This window comes from Callospermophilus lateralis, chromosome 12 (assembly GCF_048772815.1).
Source record: "Callospermophilus lateralis isolate mCalLat2 chromosome 12, mCalLat2.hap1, whole genome shotgun sequence".
Lineage (NCBI taxonomy): Eukaryota > Metazoa > Chordata > Mammalia > Rodentia > Sciuridae > Callospermophilus > Callospermophilus lateralis.
Window position 1 is genome coordinate 69928595 of NC_135316.1, and position 25360 is coordinate 69953954.

The 25360-nt window shown below is 40.3% G+C and overlaps 2 protein-coding genes across 2 annotated transcripts; both read left to right on the forward strand.

Moving 5' to 3' along the window:
• The first annotated feature begins 1824 nt into the window (after positions 1-1824).
• On the forward strand, positions 1825-3294 carry LOC143411427 (sperm motility kinase 2B-like). Its single transcript, XM_076872211.1, has one exon. It carries the CDS (start codon positions 1825-1827, stop codon positions 3292-3294), a length of 1470 nt encoding a protein of 489 aa, XP_076728326.1.
• Positions 3295-23571: 20277 nt separating this feature from the next.
• LOC143411428 (sperm motility kinase 2B-like) lies at positions 23572-25041 on the forward strand. The gene has a single exon (XM_076872213.1). It carries the CDS (start codon positions 23572-23574, stop codon positions 25039-25041), a length of 1470 nt encoding a protein of 489 aa, XP_076728328.1.
• The last annotated feature ends 319 nt before the right edge of the window (positions 25042-25360 follow it).

Here is a 25360-nt window from a genome sequence, read left to right on the forward strand (position 1 = left end):
GGGAATCACATATTCAAGCCCAGCTTAAGCAACTCAGCAAGAACTTGTCTCACAATTAAAAGGGGACAGATCTAACTCAGTGGTACAGCACTTGCTTAAAGTGTGAGAGGCTCCTGGGTGATGGGTTGAGTTCCAGTACATACAAAAAGAAAAAATAGAAAAGATGTAGGGTGAGGGGTTCTGAGGAAATGAGTTCCATTTTCTGCCTTTCCATCCTATGAGGACACAGCACCAAATTGCATTGACCTAGAAGTTGCCAGTCTACAGATCTGGGACTAGATGATTTGTTAATAAATCACCCAGTCCACGGCATTTGCTTTCAGCAGCATGAAGGGGCCCTGAGAATGCCTCCATGTCTTCCCCGTCTGGGAAGGACACTATTACTGGTTCTAGGATTCTTGGCCATCAGGGTTTTTTCTTTATCACTTTGAATGTTTGAACCCGCTGTGTTTTGTTCTTTAGTGCTTCCTCTCTCTAAACCCCATAGCTGTGCATACCATGCTTGAGAGTATCTTAGGGAAGAGAGCATTATATAGTATCATGATGTGAGGGGCTACGATCCTTTTGACACCCATTATTCAGTGTTGGAAATAAAGAAGTTGAATATCTTCAGTGTAGATATAATGAGGTCATTCAAAGGCTAAGTTATTACAGACTTCTAGACTTGAAATGAAAAGTCCATTGAGGTCCTGTAGTGGCATTCCTTCCTCCACAGAAAATCTTAACTAAACTTCTCCAGAAATTTTCACCGTAATTGATCTTAGGACTCTCAGCAGAAGAGTCTCTACAGAAGAGCTCTATGTAGGTAAACTTCCTATTATCCTGTTGCTCTATTTTACTTGGCCACTGCCCTGGAAAGAAAAGAAATCAGCACTCTGGTGCTGTATGCCCTTTTACTAGTTTTTCACAAACATAGATCCAATATAGTACTTTATAGCTGCAAAATCTGATTTAAAAAAAGACAAATCCTTTAACCAGGCATCTGGCCTTGAGCTGGAACTTCACAGAGATGTCTATACTTCTAAGACAGTATAGGCTACCAATTGGGCTCCATAGTCACAGTTGGCAGGAGGAGGAAAGAAAGGGGAGAAGAAGCTCTTCCTTCTCAGGCACTGCCTTTGAAGGGTTAATTTTCCCAAAAGAATAAAAGAGAAATGTGCTTTTGTGTGAACTTCTGCAGACTGTGAACTTCTGAGCCCCTCCCCTAACAAACTGGGTATAAAATTCTGAAACTACTTAAACTTGGGAGTCAGGGCATTAATTGATAACAGTGAAAACTGTACCCTCTGAACCTGGCTGCAGCCAAATAAAACTGTGTCCTGCTGTCTTAGGTTCCCCGCATCATCTGTCCCCTACAAGCGCAATGTACAAATTTTAATTTAAAAAAATGCATGTCAGTTTCCATAACCCATTGAAGTGAAATACTTCTTGGATTCCATTCTTATTCTTACTGTGAAAGTAGAAAAGGTCCTGTAGGCCCAGAGGGTGATGGCCAGAGGGGGTGGTGCTCAAGCATGATTGGGCCATTTCTTGCTCTGAACTCACAAGGAGCCATTATGAGGGAGTCTCAATCCCCGGGTATATAACAGAGTGACTGAGGCTGGGTTTTTGTCCATAAGTACAGGAAGCTCTTGGTGGTGACCTGTCGGACTCCCAGCTAGTTAGTGCGTTTGGTGGTTGGTGGTTGGTGATTGTGGTCTTTGGCGATTGGTTCTTTGATTTGGGTTTTTTGTTTTGTCTTGTTTTATTTTTTGATTTTGGTTTGTTGTTTTAGTTTCTTACTTTGTTTTTAGCTAGCATCCTTAGTTGGTGTTCCTGCTTAGGATGCATAGTAAGAGTAGTGAGTTTAGTGTAGTGACGCAGGAGCCTGACTCCTTCCAGGAGAAGGCCTTCACAGACCATTACCAGGTTGTGAAGGACATTGATCAGGGGGCATTTGGTCAGGTGATCCTAGCCCGCCATCTGCGCACTGGGGCCAAGGTGGCGGTGAAAGTCCTGCCAAGGTGCAGGGAGAGTTTGGTCCAATCTGAAATACTGGCAATGAAGACCCTGAACCACCCGAACGTGATCCAGCTCTTTCAGGTGATTGAAACCACCACACAGATCTACATGGTGATGGAGTATGGGGTTGGGGGATCTTTATTTGACCTCATCCCGCCTAAGGGCATGCAGGAGAAGGAGGCCAGGAGACTCTTCAGGCAGATTGCGTGTGCGGTGTGCTACTGCCACAAGATGCACATCTTGCACGGAGACCTGAAGCCCCAGAACGTTGTGCTGGATGCCAGAGGCAACATCCGAATCATCGACTTTGGCTTCAGTGTCATGTTCCAGCCTGGGCAGAAGCTGGCCCAGTTTTGGGGCACTCTGGACTACCTGGCCCCGGAATGTATCCTCAAGGAAGTACACGAGGGTCCCCCAGTGGACTGCTGGAGCCTGGGTGTCCTTTTGTATTTTATGTTGACTGGACACCGCCCATTTAAGGTGGCCAGCATGAAGGGGCTGATGAGGAAGATCTTACACCCCAAGTTGAAATTTCCCTGGCATATCTCAGCCAAAGCCAAAAGACTCATCAAGAAAATCTTGACAGTGGACCCCAGAGCAAGGCTCTCGGCAGAGGAGATCTTGGCAGACCCGTGGCTGAATCAGGGTGAGGAGAAGTTACCTTTCCATGATGTGCCCCTCCCCAACCTCTCAGACCCCACAGTACTGACAATGCTGTTCGACATGGGGTACGACCCTTACAGTACCTGGGTGTCACTGTCCCAGAGAAAGTTTGATGAGGTGATGGCTTCCTATCTCATAATCCAGCAGCAGATAAGCCAGGGGGCAGGCTGCATGAAGCCTGTGAGAAGGGATCCTTCCATTTCCCCTGCCCTCCCGCAGAGGAGGGCCAGTGAGCCTGCCCTTCACACCTTCCCCTTGCCCTGTGAGCATCATCAGCCTCAGGAGGCCAAGGAGTCAGGGCAGAAGGACTTCAGAAGGGCCAGCTGGCCTGCCATTAGTCTCCGCTGCCTGCATGAGAAGCCCCCCACTCCCAGGCTAGCCTCCCAGCATCACTCTGTGTCCGACTCAGCCCAACCCTGCCCATCAACAGCAGCCAGCCATGTCTCCCAAGATGCCACCACAGTGCATCCCCGGGGCCACAGGAAGGGCTGGAAGCGGGTGAGGCGGAGGATGGCTGCGTGCTTTCGCAGACTGTGCTGTTGCACACCCTCATGTGATGGCGAAAACGAGGCTCCTACACCAGGAGAGCAGAAACCTGCTAGGTTCACAAATCGGGTGGTTCCTACATAAATGGACAGTTCAGATGGACCAAACGAAGAAACAGCCAGCCAGAGGAGCCTTTGCTCCGTGGATGCTGTCACTATGTTGGCATTTGTCACATGGACTCCAACAGCTGTAGGACTGAGTGCCTACTGGCTGGGCTTCTTCACATGGGGGGTCCAGCCAGGAGCACACCTGGATCTACCTGGACATCAGGCATCTCCCATGCCTCCACCTGCCGGGGACATCAGATGAGACTGTTTTCCCTGGGACCCTTCCCCTGCCTTTTCCCATGCTGTTTTGTATGCAGTGATATTTCTTAATAAATTGGTTTCTCTGAAATTGCATAGTCTACCTGATATTCTAAAATTTTTTTAAAAAGAGGCTGATCTATAAAAGGGGGGACACGTGTCTGTGAGTGTTAGAGCCCACCAGGCATCCTCTCCTAGACCTAACACTGTGCCTCCCTCTCCTGTTTAATGTACATAGACTTGCTCACCTTGAACCAGTGCAGATGAGGACTGACTCACTTTAGCCTGTGTATAAGGTAACATGCTCACCTTTAGCCAATGTAGATGTGGACTGTTTCCTTACTGTAGAGGTGCTTAGGTATCCTCATGAGACATCAAAGTGAGATATGAATGTAAGACATGAAATATCTGCAGGAAGTCTGTCTATTGCTGATAGTGGAGGGTAGACTCTTCACTTTTTAAAAAAAATTTTGCATTAAAATTCTTAATACACCATTATACCATAATTTATCATATTTCTGATTATATATAAGGTATGTTGACACCAAATTCATATCTTCATACGTGTATTTTGTATAATGATGAGAGGGTCTCTTTTGATTTATCATCTTGATTGGAAAACTCGAAACATCTACTTAACTTTTTTTAGCCATAACAGGCAGGTGTCCATCTTTTGTAGGGAGTATCTTTCCAATTTATTTGCATTCTTTAAAAAAATTATTTTTTTAGTTGGACACAATGCCCTTTATTTTATTTATTGTTATGTGGTGCTGAGGATCGAACCCAGAGCCTTGCATATGCTAGGTGAGCACTCTACCACTGAGCCACAACCCCATGGGGCCTCATATTTGCATTCTTAAATTAGATATTCCATGACTTTATTGCACAGAGAAGATAAGAAGAAAATCATCTTGACAGAAGATTGCCAATGTAAATGGCAAGAAATTTCCTGTTTAGAATTTTTTTCTTTTTTATAATATCAGAAATTCTGAAAATTTGTAGACGGTAAACCTGTTTCAAAGTGAAAAAGAACAACATAGATTTTGAACAGTATATTTTTGTACTTAAATTTATTTTGGAGCATAAAAATCATAAACACAAAATCATAATGTAAAGTTATGTAATATTTTGATACATGTGTATATTGTAAAATGTTTAGATCAGGTTAAACATATCTATTTCCTCAAACACATTTTTATGTGTTTGAGGAAATAGAAATTCAAAATCCTTCTGGCTTTTGCAGATACCCAGTTCATAATTGTTATGTGTAGTTACTGTGTTGTACAAGAGCACCCCAAGAGTTCTTGCTTCTATCTTAGTGGTGACTTCGTATGCTTTGATCAACATTTCCCCAACCCTCCTCTCCTCTACTCTCCCCAGTCACTGGTAAGCACCATTCTATTTCCAACTTCTGTGAAATCAACTCTTCTAGATTCCATGCATTTGTGAGATCATGCAGTCTTTGTCTTCCTGCACCTGGCTTACTTCATTTAATAATCTCTAGTTCCATCCATGCTGTCACAAATGCCAGGGTTTCCTCCTTTTTATGTCTGAGTGGTATTCCATTGTGTATATGTACCACATTTTCCTTATTCATTCATCAGCTGATGAGTACTTAGATTGTTCCCATATATTGGTTATTGTGAATAGTGCTGCACAATCATGGGAGTGCAGATGTCTCTCTGTCTCACTGATTTCATTTCCTGTAGATATATCCCAGTAGGGGGATGGCTGGATCATGTAGTAGTTCTGTTTTTGAAGTTCTGAGGAACCTCCATACTGTTTCCATGGTGGCTGAGTTCACCAGCTGCTCCTACCAATAGTGTGTAAGGGTTCCCTTCACTCCATGTCCTTATCAGCACTTGATGATATTAGTCATTCATACCAGAATGAGGATTTGACATTGTGGATTTGATATATATTTTCCTCATGATTAGTGATGTCCTGAAGCATTTCCCATGTTTATATCTAGTAGTTTCACAGTTTCAGGTTTTACATTTAGTCTTTAATCCATTTGGAATTGATTTTTTTTTAAAAAAAGGTGATAGGTTAGGAATCTAGTTTCACTCTTCTGCATATGAATTTCCTTGTTTTACCAACAACATTTACTGAAAAACCTATCTTCTCTCCATGACATGTTCCTAGCACTTTTGTTGAAAATTAGTTGGTTGTTAATTTGTATGTTTACTTCTAGGCCCTCTATTCTGTGTTTGTGACTACTTTTATGCAAATATCATGCTGTTCTTATAGTTTTCACTCTCATTTAGTTGGGAATGTGGTACCTTACATTAAAAAAAAAAGTAGTGTTTTCTTATACATGACTTAAATTTGTTTTTTTTCCTTTATGAAGTCCTTTTTTATTGATAAAAATTTGTTTCTAATATCTTACTGTTCAACTCTATACACACCATATAAATTCTTACCTATGAACACGTTTATACAAATAAATATTCACCTAGGAATTCCTAGGATAGCTTTTCTCCCCCACCCAACTGTTTTGGAGACAGATTATTATCATTCTATTAGTTATTGGTCTAGGCTTCCAAGTCACCAGTGTAAGAAGGTATTCATTTTTACCAACGTAATCTTTCTGGGGTCAGGGTGAGCTGTTGTCCAGTGGTAACAAGGTTCTACTTATTTAAACATAATGATTGGGTCATTGGTTTTATAGAATAGGTATAATTTAGTCAGGATGGAAATATTCAAATTATTTTTAAGCAACTAATATTTGAAACATATGAAGTTCTTACCATTTAGTGAGCTGCATTTCAGTACTTTGTGATATTCTCCTACAGCATTGATTTTTAATGTTAATTATTGTGAGTAATCTTTTTCTTTGCATCTTTCCTCCCCAGACCATCATTCATTTACCCATTTTCTGCTCTTTGATGTAGTCCAAGATGGGGTTTATCCAGTGGTGTGCTGGTAATGTTTTATAGCCAAATCTAGGAAAATGGGTGGTAAAACTCTGTTTTTTGACAATTCCAGAGATGTGGAATACTTGTTATGGCTGTGGATGACTTCAAGCTACTTATGTGATGCTATGAACACAGAGCATGGAAGAGACGGGCTCTCACAGGCTGGTGGAAGCTGAATTGCTCATCCTGGCTTATTCCATCTTAGCCCTAACTCTACTACAAAGATAACGAATCATGAATGATTTTCTCGTTGGTATTGTTCTTATACTATAGTTATGATTTTGAGGATAGCAAGTATAAAATACTTGTGGGTATATAGCATTTTTATGATATTCCAAAATAAAGACTGACAATGTATAACCCCACCTTTTCCATTTTTCAGTTGGGTGGAAAGCTTTGGATGTCAGGGACTTGGATTATTACTGGACATTTTGGAGAAATTGACTACTGGAAATATGTATTATAAATAATTTTCAACTCAGCTACATTTGTATTTCCCCGTATAATTCCTATACCAGTGTATTTTACATTAATATAGCCAAGAAAAAGGTTTTAAAGAATCAACACAAAGTCATTCTGTTTTTAATAGGCCTTGATGAATACATAGATATGCATATAGCTAATTAGTATTTGTCTATCACGAATTCTAACATGAATTAGAGGTTTGTAATATAGGACTTTACTTGCATTAAACTGATGTTTTGTTCTCATGTGCTTTATAACACATAATGGAAATATTGAATTAGATTCCAATTATGTATGAAACAAACTATCTTGTAACAAGAGACACTTAGGATTGAATAGACTGTCTGATGTTTAACTCCTGGTATATACAAACAAATCTAATAAAATATCCAAGTGAATTTTTTATAATATTCAATTGAACTAAAAGTTTTATGAAATGGGAGAATATTGTAAATGCTTAGGAGAAAGAAAACAAAAGTAAGGATGTGTAGTTCATTTATTCAAATTTAAAGGTAATTAAAGCAGACTTCATCTTTATTGGTTAAATTTCCAGATATGGTTTTGAAGTGTAAATACACAAGGGGCCTTTGTTTCTGAAGCCAGCTCCTTTGCTCATATTTTCTCCGCTATTGAGATTAGCTCACTGCAGATAGAGGCTCATCACGACATTCATGTAGTGTGGTCCCAGACATTGGGCATCCTACGTAGGGATTTGGGGTGTTAACTTTCTGCTACCTAAAACCTTCATCTTAAGTGGCCTGAGATTCTGTATTAGGTAATAATGAGCCTCATATAGAATGCATGTGGAACCTGGCATTGGTCTCAGTTTATAAGAGGCCAGTTACATTATCCAGAATTGTTTTTTTTTTTTTTTTTTTTTTGGTACTGATTGAACTCAGGGGCACTCGACCACTGAGCCACACCCCCAGCTCTATTTTGTATTTTATTTAGAGACAGGGTCTCACTGAGTTGCTTAGCACCTTGCTTTTGCTGAGGTTGGCTTTGAACTTGCAATTCTCCTGCCTCAGCCTCCCAAGCTGCTGGAATTACAGGCGTGCACTACCATGCCCAGCTATCCAGAGCTGTTTTTTGATATTCAGAAAGTTATGTCCTCAGACCTTTAAAAATTTGTCCCACCTCTCTAACCTATAATAAATAGCTTTCAGTAGGGCACTTTAATTGCTATTACTAGTAATTTGACTCCTTCTCATATAGAGTCAAAAAAATTCTGTTTCTCTTTGCTTTATTTTGCAAATCATTGAAATTATTTTGTAAATTATTTTGTAAATTATTGTAGGTAGTAATTCTGTGTATAGTTATAGATACTGAAGAGTGGTAATCTAGCCTCAATCCAGTCTTAAACTGAGCATTACCCATTTTTACATTAACAAAATCAGAGGATATTGCCTATGATGGGTCTTCGGAGTCACAGGACTGGTTAATACCATGAAATCAGAAAATGCTCATAGTCTACCCTTCACAGACTATAATTTAAGAGACAGAGGGTTTGTCAGAGAAAATAGGTAGTGCACTTGAAGGAGATCACCAGGAGTCATCTTGAGTGGCTGGAGGAGCTACATGATTTGATTCAGAAGGACAGACACTGGCTAAGGCATCCAGGAGGGGGGAAGTGAAGGGGAAATGCTGGGTACAAGCTTTTCTTAATCCTGAGGTGTATTAGGACAGAGCCAGCTCTTTGGTATTCATTAATCATTGATTGACCTTGTGAATCAGATCTAAATGGTGCTTTATAATATGCTGACAATTCCTGTGATTACCATGGCATGTTGTAGTTTCTAGCCCAATGCCTGCTGTTTTCTTGTCTGTTATGAAACATCTTAGAGCATCACAGAGGTAAGCATTTACTGACTGGTTTGGCTGCCTCTGTAAACATTTTCTCATATCTGAGACAGATAAGTCTTTCCAAAAGTTCCATTCTGGGGACATTGGCCCATATGCTTGATCTTCATCCCAAATCATCCCATTTTTATTTAGGTGTTTACAACTGCATTGCCTTCTTGATGATTACTGTCATTGTGATTAGGATCCATAACATTAACTATGGCAGTTTCTACATCATACCTTCCTCAGACTGTCCTTCACCTTTGCTGGTTTATGAACTAAATAAACAGTATAATATTGTATTATAGTGAACAGTATAATATTGTATTCAAGTATGGATTTTGAGTGCTTGAAATGTATCTAATCTGAAATGAGATGTGCTATAAGTGTAAAGTACACATTATTTCATTCTTCTTTATGGTTGAATACAACTCCATTGTTTGTATATACCACATTTTCTTGAACCATTCATCTGTTGATGGACATCTGGGTTTTTTCCATAATTCGGCCATTGTGAACTATGCTGCTATAACCATTGCAGTGGGTATATTGCTACAGTATGCTGATTTTAGTTCTTTTGGATAAACACTGAAGAACACCTTTTCCCCTACGTTTTTGCCAACATTTATTTTTATTTGTTGATATACGTAGCCTAATTCTCTGTAGATCAGAAACCAGCTTGTCACAAGTTATGAAGGATTCATTTCTTTTTTCTGTAAAAATATTAGGATGTCTGTATAGCCTGGCCATAAGTTGATGTTGTAACACTGCTTGAAATGCCTGCCCGTGCCTTGAGCTCACCCATGCCTGGTTTTCTCTGACCAGATAACAACCCTTTCCTAAAGCTTAGTGACACCTCATAAATCCTGGCCTTCCCTGGCCAAATAACGACCCTCTCTGAGGCTCTAACGACCTTCATAAATTCTGATGTCGGGGCCAGCAAAAATGTAAACTAACATGTTATGCTCCTCAGAGTCTTATTATCTGTAACCCCACTTTGTGTAACTTTTTGGGATATAAAGCTGGGCTGCAAGCGAGCTTCAGGGCTGTCCTTGGCTCCCACGATTTTGATGGGAAAGGCAGCCTGGCCGGTGGAAATAATAAGCTTGTTTTAATTTGATTTTAATTGGAGTCAGTGGTCTTTTCTTGCGTCGTGGTCTAACATTTGTATCCTTGATGATTACCATTATGACTGGAGTGAGATGAAATCTTAGTGTAATTTTGATTGGCATTTCCCTGATTGCTAGAGATGTTGAACATTTTTTATATATTTGTTGATCATTGTTTCTTCTTTTGAGAAATTTCTGTTTAGTTCTTTTGCCTATTTATTGATTGGGTTATTTGTTTTTTTTTGGCATTGTTTTGAATTCTTTATGTATTCTGGATAATAATCCTCCATTAGCTGGCAAAGATTTTTTTTTCCCATTCCAAAGGTCCTCTCTTCACCCTTAATCATCTTGTTTGCTGTGCAAAAGCTTTTTTAATTTGATGACATCCTATTTAATGGTTCTTGGTTTTATCTCTTGAGCTTTAGGGGCCTTGTTAAGGAAGTTTGTTTCTGTAATTATGTGATAGAGTGTTGAGGGTATGATTTTTTTTTTTTTTTTTAGCAATTGTTAGGTTTCTGGTCTGAATCCTAAGACTTTGATCCATTTTGATTCGACTTTTGTACAGGGTGAAAGATAAAAATCCAAATTCATTCTTCTATACATGGATATCCAGTTTGTCCACCATCATTTATTAAACAGGCTGCATTTTCTCCAACATTTATTTATTTAACATTTGTCAAGTATCACATGACTGTATAAATTTGAGTTATTCCTGTGTCTTCCATTTTATTCCATTGGTCTTCCTGTCTATTTTGATTCCAATACATACTGCTTTTGCTACTGTAGCTCTATAGTGTAATTTGAGATTGGGGATAGTAGTGCCTCCTACTTCACTTTTCTTGTTCAGTATTGCTTTGGCTATTCTTCCAAATGAATTTAAGGATTATTCTCTGAAGAATGTCATTGGTATTTGTCATTGATATTTTGATGGTTATTGAATCTGTATTTTTTGCCTGGCATTTCTTGTGTGTTTATGTGTGTACACGTGTGCACACATGTGCTTGCCCATTTGTTCTCATTAATTATACATAACAGTAGAATGCATGTTGACATCTCATACATAAACAGATTATAATTTCTCTTTTTTCTGGCTGTACATGATGTAAATTCATACCAGTCATGTAGTCATATATGCTCATAGGGGAATAATATCTGATTCATTCTACTGTCCTTCCTACCCCCATACATCCTTCCCTCCCTTCACTGCCCTATGACCAATCCAAAACACCTTTATTCTTCCTCTCCCCTCCCCCCATTTAAGTTAGCAATGGCCTTTCAGACGAAACATTCAACCTTTGTTTTTGAGGGACTAGCTTATTTTGCTTAGCATGATATTCTTCAGCTCCATCCATTTACCAGCAAATGCTATAATTTCATTCTTCTTTATGGTTTAGTAATATTCTATTATGTATATATTCTACAATTTCTTTATCTATCCATCTGCTGAAGGGCACCTGGATTGGTTTCATAGTTTAGCTATTATGACTTGAGCTGCTATAAACACTGATGTGGTGCATCACTCTAGTATGCTGATTTTAAGCCCTTTGGGTATAAACCAAGGAGTGGAATAGCTGGGTCAAATGTTAGTTCCATTCTAACTTTTCTACATAATCCTTTCCATAACAGTTGCACCAATTTGCAGTCCCACCAGCAATGTAGGAGTATACCTTTTCCCCACATCCTCACAATGCCAGAACTTAAACTATACTACAGAGCCATAGTAAGAAAATCAGCATGGTATTGGCACCAAAAGAGGCATGCAGACCAATGGTACAGAATAGATGACACAGAGACAAGCCCCCATAAATACAGTTATCTCATACTAGACAAGGGTGCCAAAGACATTCATTGGAGAAAATATAGCCTCTTCAACAAATGGTGCTGGGAAAACTGAAAATTCATATGTAGCAAAATGAAATTAAACCCCTATTTCTCACCCTGCACGAAGCCCAACTCAAAGTGGATCAAAGACTTAGGCACTGGACCAGAGACCCTGTGCTAGTAGAAGAAAAAGTAGGCCTAAATGTCAGCTTAGGAACTGACTTCCTTAACAAGTCCCCTAAAGCAAAAACAATAAAATCAAGAATCAACAAATAGGATGGATTCAAACTAAAAAGCTTCTTCTGAGCAAAGGAAACAATAATGTGAAGAGAGAGCCTACAGAGTGGGAGAAAGAAATCAAAAGCCTAAATAAGTGGAAAGAGACTGATTTTATAGATGAGAAGATTTGACATAATAAAGAGGACAGTTCTCTCCACATTGACTCATAGGTTTAATACAATCCAACCAAAGTTCCAGAAACATTTTTATAGCTATAGACTAGCTGATTCTAACATTTATAGATAAAAGGAAAGAAACTAAAATAGCCAAAACAATTTCTAAAAGAAGAATAAATTTGGAAGAATCAAACTATACAATTTTAAGATTTATTATGAAACTCCAATAATCAAGACATTATGATGTTATCAAAAGAACAAAAAACTAAATCAATAGAACACATTACAGTGTCTAAAATAGACGCAGAGATATGTTGCCAATTAATTTCAGTCAGGCCACAAAAGCAGTTTAATGGAGAAAGGGTAGTCAATGAATGGTGCTAGAAAAAAATTTGATATCTATATGCAAAACAAACAACTTTAAAAACCATTCATTTTTAAAATACATAAATAAAATTACCTGATAGCTGTAAGCCCAAGAATAATAATAGCATACAATAGTAAGTGACATCTACTATGTCATCTATTGCTCATAGTTACTATTATCAAGAGAATATGAAATTAATTAAAACATTTCAAGCTAATATTTTTAAAAAATCTTAAGGTTTAAAAAAGCAGTTTGATTAGAGAGTTTGAAAACAGATTTCTGTCCTTTGTTATCAATATGGGAACAAGAAAATATTCCAAGTGTGTAATTCACAGATGGGAAAATTTGAGGCCCAGAGAGGTTAAGTAACTTGCCCCAGGTCATACAGCAGGATTAGTAGTTACGTACTTTGTACTCTTTATCCACCATGGCCTGTAGTACAAGCAGCATTTCCTACTCTTACCATTTGGTCAGATAGTGACCAACTAGCCAAAAATCTGTGTGCACCCTGATTTTGGCAGTGTCTACCCTGCCAAAATCTGAAAATGCTACTGACATTGAAAATGTCCTCTCTGTGTAACCCCATCAGATCACCTTGGTTTCCATGGAAGACAATGTTTCTGTGCAGCCAAATAACGTTATACAGCTCTGAGGCAAGCAGCAGTGAGGCTGCTTTGGGATGCCCTAAAATATGAATAATAGAAAGCAGTTTTCAGTGTTTCCTATGACATTTCCTAAATCCCTGAGGCACTCTTTCCTTTGGTAAATAAATACAGATGTTGCTTATTTTGCTGTGTCATTCAAGTGAGCAAGACAAGAGGGTCTGATCTTGGTTTCTAGAAGAGCAAGCCTACTAACATGAAGGAGGTAACAACAAGCACAGTTGCAACAGGGTATTTGACTAGAAACCCAGCGTCATCCTAAACCACCAGTGCAACCCATTCCTTTCTCTTATCTAATCATAGGATTCCAAGATGGCAGATTAGTGGGAAGTGGCTTTTCTCAAGCCCAGTAACTCAGACTCAAACAGGGAGACAACTACTTCTCTGTGAGGTGAGTGAAAACACCCCACTGGCACTCAGTATTGGACAGAGAGCCTTGAAGACTGGGAAATTCTGTATATATCAGACAAGGCTAAGGAACAGACTTGGAGCTGAGCTCCTGGTGGGGGTGGGAAAATTAATACACAAGGTCAGAAAGGACTGAAGAAAAGTGGTAGGGAGGTCTTGGTATGGGGAATCCCAGGGTCAGAGGGGCAGCCTGCCCTGGGCCAACCCAGGGACTTTTGGCTCATGAAACTGCTGTGGGAAAGTCACAGTCTGCCTGTTGTGGGGCTGGAGGCATTTTAGTAGTGGGGTACGGTCCTAAAAGTACACTGATTCATTTAACACCCCCAAACTCCCCCTGCAATGAAATACCTGGGGCAACACCAGAACCTGTGCCATCCCTGGGAGCTTCATTTGCAGAGACTCATCTCATAGAACCCAGAGGCGACCATACCCTGGAAGTGAAGCCAAAAATGTCTTCCACAGACCCTCACACCATTCCTCTGACAAAGGAAGCTAAGAAATGAAGGACAGTTTGGTGTAGACAGCGTGCATATACTCTCATTGACTATTCGGTTAGGTTGTTTTTGTTTTTATTTTGTTGTTTTACTTTTGAATGTGTATTGATTGATACATGATGGACATCTATACATTTGTACACATACATATTTGTTTCCACTTTTTCATTTTTAGCATTTCTTGAAGGTAGCTATTTTTCAGTGCTCTGTTTTTTCAGGGTTAGAGATTTTGATTAGTATCTTCTGGATTGATTTTCTTTTGTATGTTTCATAACTCTGTTTCCCTTTTTCTTTTTTTTCTTCTTCCTCTTCATAGACACATCCTACCTCTCCTCTGCATTTGTCTAATTAGTCTCTCAAATCAAAAAACACTTTTCTACCCCCATCTCTTCTTCTTTCCTGTTAATGAACTCTGTCTTTTACAGAATACTTATAGATATTCATATTCGTTTATTTTTTCTCATTTTTAGCATTTTTTGAAGGCAGATATTTTTCATGGATCAATTTTATTTTGCAGAAAATAAGTGGTAAACTCTTCTTTATTGAAAGGTGTTCAGTTGGGAAGTAGATAAATAATGGTTAGGTAAGCTTATATGGCACATGATTGTTATTAAGTCTACTAATTCATACTTATGAATTTATGCTTTCTATCCAGAGCATTATATTCCATGCAGCAGTAGTCAGAAGCACTGATTTTTAAATTTTCCTCATTTAGGTCCATCCTCTTGATAATGCAGTAAAACATTAGGAGCATTTTAGCTGTAGTCATTTTCTATCATTTGAGTATGTGATGTTCTAGTTCAGAAATCAAGTCTAAGTCTAGGAAATTTAGACTGATTATTTTGTGATATACAAAACTCAAAATGTATAAATCCATTAGTTGTACTTGGTCTTCACCTGTATTTATGTTGAAATTTTCCATCATTTATGGCTTGTCCTAAGTACAAAATCCTGAGCCAAGGGATACCAGGTAATAGAATAACATGGTTGTAGTGTTTGCTTTTGCACACTGTTCAAGAGTCCACAGATTTATCTAAAGCCTCTTTTTTCTCTTCTGTAGTAGTTTCATTTAGTATTTCCTCACATATTTTAGCTGTAGTAGGTATAGTCTGTGGAGTCTGTGTCCAAACCTTTGGTAGTGACCCATGGATGAAGGTGGCATAGAAGAGGAAACAGAAATTGCATCTTGTGATGATGATGATAACAAGCTTGTGTGTACATTTTGATCTTGATCCTCAGGAAAATTTTTTTCCTAGGATGTCCCCTAACTGTCCGTCCAACATGCCTCACTTGTTCAGAAATATCATCTCTAATATTTGAAACATCCCACATTCCTGAAAGGAATCAAGGCATGGCCCTCTTCTGCTTTTTGGACATAAGGTTTATATGAGAATGTGTAGCCATGAGCAACAGCAGCAAGGAACATCTCAATACAGGTAATAAGGTCCTGGAGACCTGTGGCATGGCTTCTATAGTTTGTCATTCCCATGTATGCTTTTCAGAAATAGCATCAACTTTTACAAACAAAGCAATAATTACTGCTTGCCAAAAAGAAACAGAACTCACCAGCCTTATGCCAAAAAATTTGCCAATAGGTTGGATTGGACTCAGTTCTTCCATTAGTATTTTATAAAACAGCAAGAGACATACATGGCAAACAATTGTGACATGTTATTTATTATAACCAAATAAGTCCAAGCATTTGAAAAGCTGAAGTTTCCTTCATCATATATACCAAGAAGCTCACAGATTAAAGCAAAGATGGCCAAGACTGTTCTGTAGTGCAGGCTTTCTTGCCATAAATTCTTTTAACTTTCTTTTATCATGAAAGGTTTTTAATTCATCATCAAATCTGAAGGTTAATTTTGCTAGGTATAAGAATCTTAGTTTGCATCCATTTTGTTTCAGAGCTTGGTATATGTTGTTCCAGGATCTCTTGGCTTTGAGGGTCTGGGTTGAGAAATCTCCTGAGATCTGAATTGGGGTCCCCCTATGTGTGATCTGATTCCTCTCTCTTCCTGACTTTAAAATTCTATCCTTATTCTGCATGATAGGCATTTTCATTATAATGTGTAAATTATAATTATTACATATTATACAATATATATTATATATATAATTACATGTAAATCTGTTGTAATTTTGTACATTTGGTATCCTGTAAGCCTCTTGTATTGGATTTTCCAATTCATTCTTTGTTCGGAAAATTTTCAGATATTTTATTGAAGAGACTGTGCATTCCTTTGGTTGAATCTCCATGCCTTCCTTTATTCCAATGACAGATTTGGTCTTTTGATGCTATCCCATAATTCTTGGATATTCTGTTCATGGTTTCTTACCATACTCACTATGTGGTCAACTTTATTTTCAGGATTGTATATTTTGTCTTCATTGTCTGAGGTTCTGTCTTCCAAGATCTAGTCTGTTAGTGATGCTTTCTATTGAGGTTTTTTAAATCTGATTTATTTTTTCTTTAATTTCAAGAATTTCTGTTTGGCTTTTTTTCAGAATCTCTGTCTCTTTAAGAAATCTTTTGCTGCTTGTATTTGCGCTCTCGTCTTTTTGTTGCAGTGATCAATTGTTGCCTTTATTTGCTCTCTTATGTTATTCTTTGATGCTTAGATCATTTTAATTATGTACATTCTGAACTCCTTCTCTGACATTTCATCGATTGCAGTGTCAGTGGATTCTATTATTGTATCACCTTGGTTTGTTTGGGGCACTTTCTTCCCTTGTTTTTTCATGTGTCGGTGAGTCTTCCTCTCTTGCAGTTCAGAGCTGAGATATTACAGTTTCTACCCTATAATCTTGTTGTGTTCCTACAGGTTACTAATACCTTGCCTTTAAAGGGGAGATCAATGTTTACAATACCCAATGCAAACAATACGTAGCCATAAACCTAATAGCTCCTAATTAGACAGTTATTTATTTTCAAAAATGGAGTCACATCAGTTTCTCAACTGAGGGGTGTGTAGGAATGTTTGTCATGTGGGATAGCACAGCCCAATAGATTGGAGGCTTGGAAGGATAAAAATTGGAAGAACAAAGAATCAATGGAAGATGCAAGATCCATTTTTGGGGGGAATGGTTTCTTAATAGTTGCTTTAATCACCAATGGACATCAGATTCTTGCTCCTTTTTCTTCTAAAGGGGATTATGCTAGTGATTCTCCAGGCACTTTCTAGGATTCCATCTCAGACTGGGATATCATCATTGATCCCTCTAGTTTTGTGGCTTCAGCCTCTTGGATCTGCACAGCTACTGGTTCCTCCAGCTCTCCAGCTTGCAGATGGCCACTGTGGGCTATCCTGATTCTGGGTGTATAAGCCAATCTAGTCAATCTTGTTTTCATAATCATACTTCCTTTTGATTCTGTTTCTCTACAGAATCCTGAAAAATACACCATCCTTTCTGTCCTTTAGGGTTTATGTCTTTAAATCCTTAATTGTTGTTTTTGAGCAGTCTTTTTGCTCTTGTTATAGAGGGATATACAAAAGAAAAGTAATGTTCAGGTTGCTGTCTTGGAAGAAAGATCAAGCTTTTGGTTTCTATGTGTGTGCAGTTCAGCTACCTTCTTAACTCTTCACAATACCTCTATGTTTCACTGTCTCATGGGCACTTCTAACAGAGAACTGCTATTTGGGACTCTAAAAAGTTGGTTCTGGTGATGGTGTGATTTTTTTTTTTTCAGGGCCCACATTCTTTAAAAAGAATGCCATAATATTGAACTGAAACTTATATACCATAAAATACATTTACTTGCATTGTTTAATGAAGTTTCGCAGATGCATACAGTCATGTGAATACTCCAGTGAAGCCTGAAAGCATTTCCATAATTCAACATGCAATGAATTTTTCTTTGGAACCACAGAGGATCTAGTTAAAGAAACTGGACTAAACTGAGTAATATTTTACTACCCAAATTTGCCTGATTTTTTTATTATAAGAATAAGAAGTCACTTTTTAAAAAGGAATAGTTGATTTTTTTAACTGTTTTTTTTAATCATTTAAAAGCACCATACTGTACCATGAGTGGTTTCCTGATAAGCCCAATTGGCCTTATTGTCATAATGCTATCATGACTGTGTGTTTAGACACAGAAGAGCTGGGGGTCAGGGTGGGGAAGTGCATCAGCATCTAGGACACATATTTAAATCCTGGTTATTTATTCACCATTCGTATGGGTATGTGCACACTATTCAACCATTTGGGTCTCAGTTTCTCATGTAAGAAAAGGGAGAATAATAGTCCCTGCCATGGGAGGTAATTGCAAAAATTAAATGAGTTGTAAATGTAAAGTATGTGGAGCAGAGCTGACATAATGGTGAGCATAGTTTGAGAGCTGGTATTATCAGCACTGTGTGGATTGCAGGGTTGAAAAATGGTCTTGCAGAGCATCAAGTATTCATGTACCTGAACCAGTGTTATGGAACATAAGGAAATGTGGGATGCCATTTGTGAATTATTTGAGCTTATTTGAACATCTTCACTTGGCCTTGAGATTTAGGTTTGGCATTGCAAACTATTTTGTGGCTCCTTTCACTCAATGGATTGTGCAATGCTAGGGAGACTGCACGGCTAGCTGTGAAGTTGGGTGTAACCTGTTGGAAACTGGACAGCCCATCTCCTATATTAATTGGTGAAGAACATTCTATGGAAGACATTTGATATTTCTGCCATACAAATAAAGCAAATGCAAGCTCTTATCCTCTTTCCAGTGTGAAAGCTCTGTCCCTAAGATGTAAGAGCCTTCCAACCCTCCTCCACGCCCTCCCCCCACACCGGCTTTTTAAAAATACTTCCGATGTCCTTTAGTTTCTTTGCTGTTTTCTCTTTCTTAGCTTTATTTCACAGCCAGCCTATTCCACCCAAGAGGAACCTTCAATTCCACCACCTGCATGGGCCATGGGTGGGATAGAGAAATATGGAGAATGATGGCATTGGAAAGAGACAAATGGCACTTGGAGATGTAGAAGAACAAGGTTGCTTGAGCACCAGTGTGAGCTCAGTGAGGCAGCACATCATGGGGCAAGGGCCAAGCAAAGGAGAGCTGCTCCCTTCATGGCAATATCAGAGCAGAGAGAGGGGAAGGAGACACAGGGAAGAAGCACCCTCTCAGGGCATTACTCCAGTGACCCATCTCCTCCAGTCACTTTCCACCTGCCTACAGTTAACACCCATTTAGTCAATTGAAATGAGTAGGGTCTGATTAGGTACAGCTCTACTATTCAGTCATTTTGCCTTTGAATATTCCTGCCTTCACACAGCAGCTTTTTGGGGAACACCTAATTTTGAAACCACAAAAGGCTTAAAAGCCTATCTGCTTGGAACTCTGAGGCAGGGGGATCATGTGTTCAAGCCCAGGCTTAGCAACAGAGCAAAATCTTGTTATTTTCATGTATCAGAAAATGTGAACTGAACAACAGAAAATATAAGCTACAATGGACTGAAATAAACCAATTTTTGAAAAGCATGAACTACCCAACAATATGAACCTTTCAGGGTCCAGTGATCATTAGGAAGTTAAGTTGCTAATTTGAGAATCTCCAAAGGGATCTTGGGTATAGATGGAGAATTCTACCTCACAATTAAAGAAGAATCAGTACAATTCTATGCAATCATTTCCCCGAAGTAGAAGAGCAAGGAGCAATTCACAACTTATTTTATGAGGCTAGCATTACTAGATCATTAACTAGAAATCATAGTGTCAAAATAAACAATGGAAGAAACCCAAAATTGAGTGTTCAAATTCCATCCTAAAGTAAACATGAAAATCCCTATATAATAATACATTTTATTGATAAGAATAGAATAACAGGGCAAATTCAACATCTATGGATAAAAACTATTAGAAAACTAAGAATATAATGATGTGGGTTGAAATATATCCCTGGAAAGCATGCTTAGATTCTAAAAAGACTGAAGGAAATGGCATTATGATGATGTAATTACCACAAGATTGGCTCCTAAGGGAATAGGACAAGCTTTTGGTTCAGTGTGAGTTGCTTTATAGAAAGAGCAGGGTGTGATGTTGGTACTGTTGTATTTTTGTCTCATAAAGAGAGCAGATTAGGTTAGTGGTTCCATGGGACTTGTGTCCCTATAAGGAGAGCAGGATGGGCAGTTGTCCATTGGGACTTCTGACCTTATAAGGAGGATAGGATGGGCATCTGGTTCATTGGCACTAGTGTCCTTATAAGGAGAGTAGGCCAGGTGGCAAGTTGGCTGTGTCTTGCACCCTTATAAGAAGACCAGGGAAGCGTTAAATTTGCTGTGCCTTTCATTTTTCCAAAATTACCTTCTTTCTAATCTAGTTGATTTTTATAGTGAAACATTTAAATTCCAATTCCTTTCATTTAGAAGATATTCCCCAGGGTATTTCTTTGTGGTTCCCATGAGGGTCGTTTTACACGAGAAAGAGAAACCAGTCTGATGTTACCATACAGCAGCATAACTTCAGTAACTTGCAGAATGCTGCACATATATATCTGCATCCCAACTCCCTTGGTTCCTGATGTCAGGAATGTAACAAGTGTATGCATTGTGTGTGGAATCAAGGCTAAAGTGGCCTCTGAGGGCCTGTGTACCTTAGCATGGTGAAACAACATTTTAGACATTGGGTCAGCAGAGGATCCCATGACCTGTATTCAAAGAATTATTCGCTTCTGGGCCTTGGATCCACCCTGAGTGGGTATGGTCTTGCAAATTCCTGAGATACTCATCTTCTCTATTGTTTTTGTGCAATGTACATAGCATCTCTTTAGGATCTGTAACTCTTCAACAAGCACATCTTTTCTAGCCTCAGCTTTCCATGTGCATAACTGTCCAAACTGCAGGTTGTAAAATTTTTTAAGTCTGCTTGCTACTCCCCCTTCTCACAGTAAACTGGGCTAAAAGCTGCCAGTTATATCCATGCCAGTGACTGAATGCTGTACTGTGTGTAAATTTCCTCAACTCTATTAATTACTTCCTTGCTTTAAAATTCAGCCTAAAACAGGGTCTCAGCGAATGGGCAAAATGCGATCAAGTTCTTTGACGGAAAATAACACAAGCAGGTTCTAGTCCAATTTCATGTAGAGTCTCCATTTCCTTTGAAACTTCATTAGTATGGTCAGCATTTCTGCTGGTATTCTGGTCTTCTGAGCTCCTCCCAAAATTCCTCATCTGCTTACTACATTCCAAAATTTCTGAGGCTTGCATCTCTAAACTGTTAAGTATTCTTAGTGCAAACCAGCTTTAATGGTTTGTGATCAATGTGGTCCAGTTAGTAGCAATGACCCTACTTCTCAGTACCAATTTATGTTTCTCTTAGCTTTCTTTGATGCTGTAGTCACACCACCCAACAAGCACAACTTAGGGATGAAAACTTTATTAGGAGCTCAGGATTTCAGAGTTCCCAATCCAGAGATGGCCAAAAACATTGTACTGGTCGAAACATGACGCAGCACATCCTGGGGCAGGGCCAAGCTTCTCCTTTCAAAGCAGCATGGGACAAACAAGGAAAGGAGACACAGGAAAGAAGCACCCTCTCAGGGCTTTACTCCAGTGACCCATCCAGTCACTTTCCACCTGCCTACAGTTAACACCCAATTTATCCATTGAAACGAGTAGGGTCAGATTAGGGACAGCTCTCACAATCCACTCATTTTACCTTTGAACATTCCTGCCTTAACTAACAGCAGCTTTTGGGGAACACCTCATTTTTAAACCACAAGGGCCTTAAGCCTATCTGCTCGGGACACGGAGGCAGGGGGAATCACATATTCAAGCCCAGCTTAAGCAACTCAGCAAGAACTTGTCTCACAATTAAAAGGGGACAGATCTAACTCAGTGGTACAGCACTTGCTTAAAGTGTGAGAGGCTCCTGGGTGATGGGTTGAGTTCCAGTACATACAAAAAGAAAAAATAGAAAAGATGTAGGGTGAGGGGTTCTGAGGAAATGAGTTCCATTTTCTGCCTTTCCATCCTATGAGGACACAGCACCAAATTGCATTGACCTAGAAGTTGCCAGTCTACAGATCTGGGACTAGATGATTTGTTAATAAATCACCCAGTCCACGGCATTTGCTTTCAGCAGCATGAAGGGGCCCTGAGAATGCCTCCATGTCTTCCCCGTCTGGGAAGGACACTATTACTGGTTCTAGGATTCTTGGCCATCAGGGTTTTTTCTTTATCACTTTGAATGTTTGAACCCGCTGTGTTTTGTTCTTTAGTGCTTCCTCTCTCTAAACCCCATAGCTGTGCATACCATGCTTGAGAGTATCTTAGGGAAGAGAGCATTATATAGTATCATGATGTGAGGGGCTACGATCCTTTTGACACCCATTATTCAGTGTTGGAAATAAAGAAGTTGAATATCTTCAGTGTAGATATAATGAGGTCATTCAAAGGCTAAGTTATTACAGACTTCTAGACTTGAAATGAAAAGTCCATTGAGGTCCTGTAGTGGCATTCCTTCCTCCACAGAAAATCTTAACTAAACTTCTCCAGAAATTTTCACCGTAATTGATCTTAGGACTCTCAGCAGAAGAGTCTCTACAGAAGAGCTCTATGTAGGTAAACTTCCTATTATCCTGTTGCTCTATTTTACTTGGCCACTGCCCTGGAAAGAAAAGAAATCAGCACTCTGGTGCTGTATGCCCTTTTACTAGTTTTTCACAAACATAGATCCAATATAGTACTTTATAGCTGCAAAATCTGATTTAAAAAAAGACAAATCCTTTAACCAGGCATCTGGCCTTGAGCTGGAACTTCACAGAGATGTCTATACTTCTAAGACAGTATAGGCTACCAATTGGGCTCCATAGTCACAGTTGGCAGGAGGAGGAAAGAAAGGGGAGAAGAAGCTCTTCCTTCTCAGGCACTGCCTTTGAAGGGTTAATTTTCCCAAAAGAATAAAAGAGAAATGTGCTTTTGTGTGAACTTCTGCAGACTGTGAACTTCTGAGCCCCTCCCCTAACAAACTGGGTATAAAATTCTGAAACTACTTAAACTTGGGAGTCAGGGCATTAATTGATAACAGTGAAAACTGTACCCTCTGAACCTGGCTGCAGCCAAATAAAACTGTGTCCTGCTGTCTTAGGTTCCCCGCATCATCTGTCCCCTACAAGCGCAATGTACAAATTTTAATTTAAAAAAATGCATGTCAGTTTCCATAACCCATTGAAGTGAAATACTTCTTGGATTCCATTCTTATTCTTACTGTGAAAGTAGAAAAGGTCCTGTAGGCCCAGAGGGTGATGGCCAGAGGGGGTGGTGCTCAAGCATGATTGGGCCATTTCTTGCTCTGAACTCACAAGGAGCCATTATGAGGGAGTCTCAATCCCCGGGTATATAACAGAGTGACTGAGGCTGGGTTTTTGTCCATAAGTACAGGAAGCTCTTGGTGGTGACCTGTCGGACTCCCAGCTAGTTAGTGCGTTTGGTGGTTGGTGGTTGGTGATTGTGGTCTTTGGCGATTGGTTCTTTGATTTGGGTTTTTTGTTTTGTCTTGTTTTATTTTTTGATTTTGGTTTGTTGTTTTAGTTTCTTACTTTGTTTTTAGCTAGCATCCTTAGTTGGTGTTCCTGCTTAGGATGCATAGTAAGAGTAGTGAGTTTAGTGTAGTGACGCAGGAGCCTGACTCCTTCCAGGAGAAGGCCTTCACAGACCATTACCAGGTTGTGAAGGACATTGATCAGGGGGCATTTGGTCAGGTGATCCTAGCCCGCCATCTGCGCACTGGGGCCAAGGTGGCGGTGAAAGTCCTGCCAAGGTGCAGGGAGAGTTTGGTCCAATCTGAAATACTGGCAATGAAGACCCTGAACCACCCGAACGTGATCCAGCTCTTTCAGGTGATTGAAACCACCACACAGATCTACATGGTGATGGAGTATGGGGTTGGGGGATCTTTATTTGACCTCATCCCGCCTAAGGGCATGCAGGAGAAGGAGGCCAGGAGACTCTTCAGGCAGATTGCGTGTGCGGTGTGCTACTGCCACAAGATGCACATCTTGCACGGAGACCTGAAGCCCCAGAACGTTGTGCTGGATGCCAGAGGCAACATCCGAATCATCGACTTTGGCTTCAGTGTCATGTTCCAGCCTGGGCAGAAGCTGGCCCAGTTTTGGGGCACTCTGGACTACCTGGCCCCGGAATGTATCCTCAAGGAAGTACACGAGGGTCCCCCAGTGGACTGCTGGAGCCTGGGTGTCCTTTTGTATTTTATGTTGACTGGACACCGCCCATTTAAGGTGGCCAGCATGAAGGGGCTGATGAGGAAGATCTTACACCCCAAGTTGAAATTTCCCTGGCATATCTCAGCCAAAGCCAAAAGACTCATCAAGAAAATCTTGACAGTGGACCCCAGAGCAAGGCTCTCGGCAGAGGAGATCTTGGCAGACCCGTGGCTGAATCAGGGTGAGGAGAAGTTACCTTTCCATGATGTGCCCCTCCCCAACCTCTCAGACCCCACAGTACTGACAATGCTGTTCGACATGGGGTACGACCCTTACAGTACCTGGGTGTCACTGTCCCAGAGAAAGTTTGATGAGGTGATGGCTTCCTATCTCATAATCCAGCAGCAGATAAGCCAGGGGGCAGGCTGCATGAAGCCTGTGAGAAGGGATCCTTCCATTTCCCCTGCCCTCCCGCAGAGGAGGGCCAGTGAGCCTGCCCTTCACACCTTCCCCTTGCCCTGTGAGCATCATCAGCCTCAGGAGGCCAAGGAGTCAGGGCAGAAGGACTTCAGAAGGGCCAGCTGGCCTGCCATTAGTCTCCGCTGCCTGCATGAGAAGCCCCCCACTCCCAGGCTAGCCTCCCAGCATCACTCTGTGTCCGACTCAGCCCAACCCTGCCCATCAACAGCAGCCAGCCATGTCTCCCAAGATGCCACCACAGTGCATCCCCGGGGCCACAGGAAGGGCTGGAAGCGGGTGAGGCGGAGGATGGCTGCGTGCTTTCGCAGACTGTGCTGTTGCACACCCTCATGTGATGGCGAAAACGAGGCTCCTACACCAGGAGAGCAGAAACCTGCTAGGTTCACAAATCGGGTGGTTCCTACATAAATGGACAGTTCAGATGGACCAAACGAAGAAACAGCCAGCCAGAGGAGCCTTTGCTCCGTGGATGCTGTCACTATGTTGGCATTTGTCACATGGACTCCAACAGCTGTAGGACTGAGTGCCTACTGGCTGGGCTTCTTCACATGGGGGGTCCAGCCAGGAGCACACCTGGATCTACCTGGACATCAGGCATCTCCCATGCCTCCACCTGCCGGGGACATCAGATGAGACTGTTTTCCCTGGGACCCTTCCCCTGCCTTTTCCCATGCTGTTTTGTATGCAGTGATATTTCTTAATAAATTGGTTTCTCTGAAATTGCATA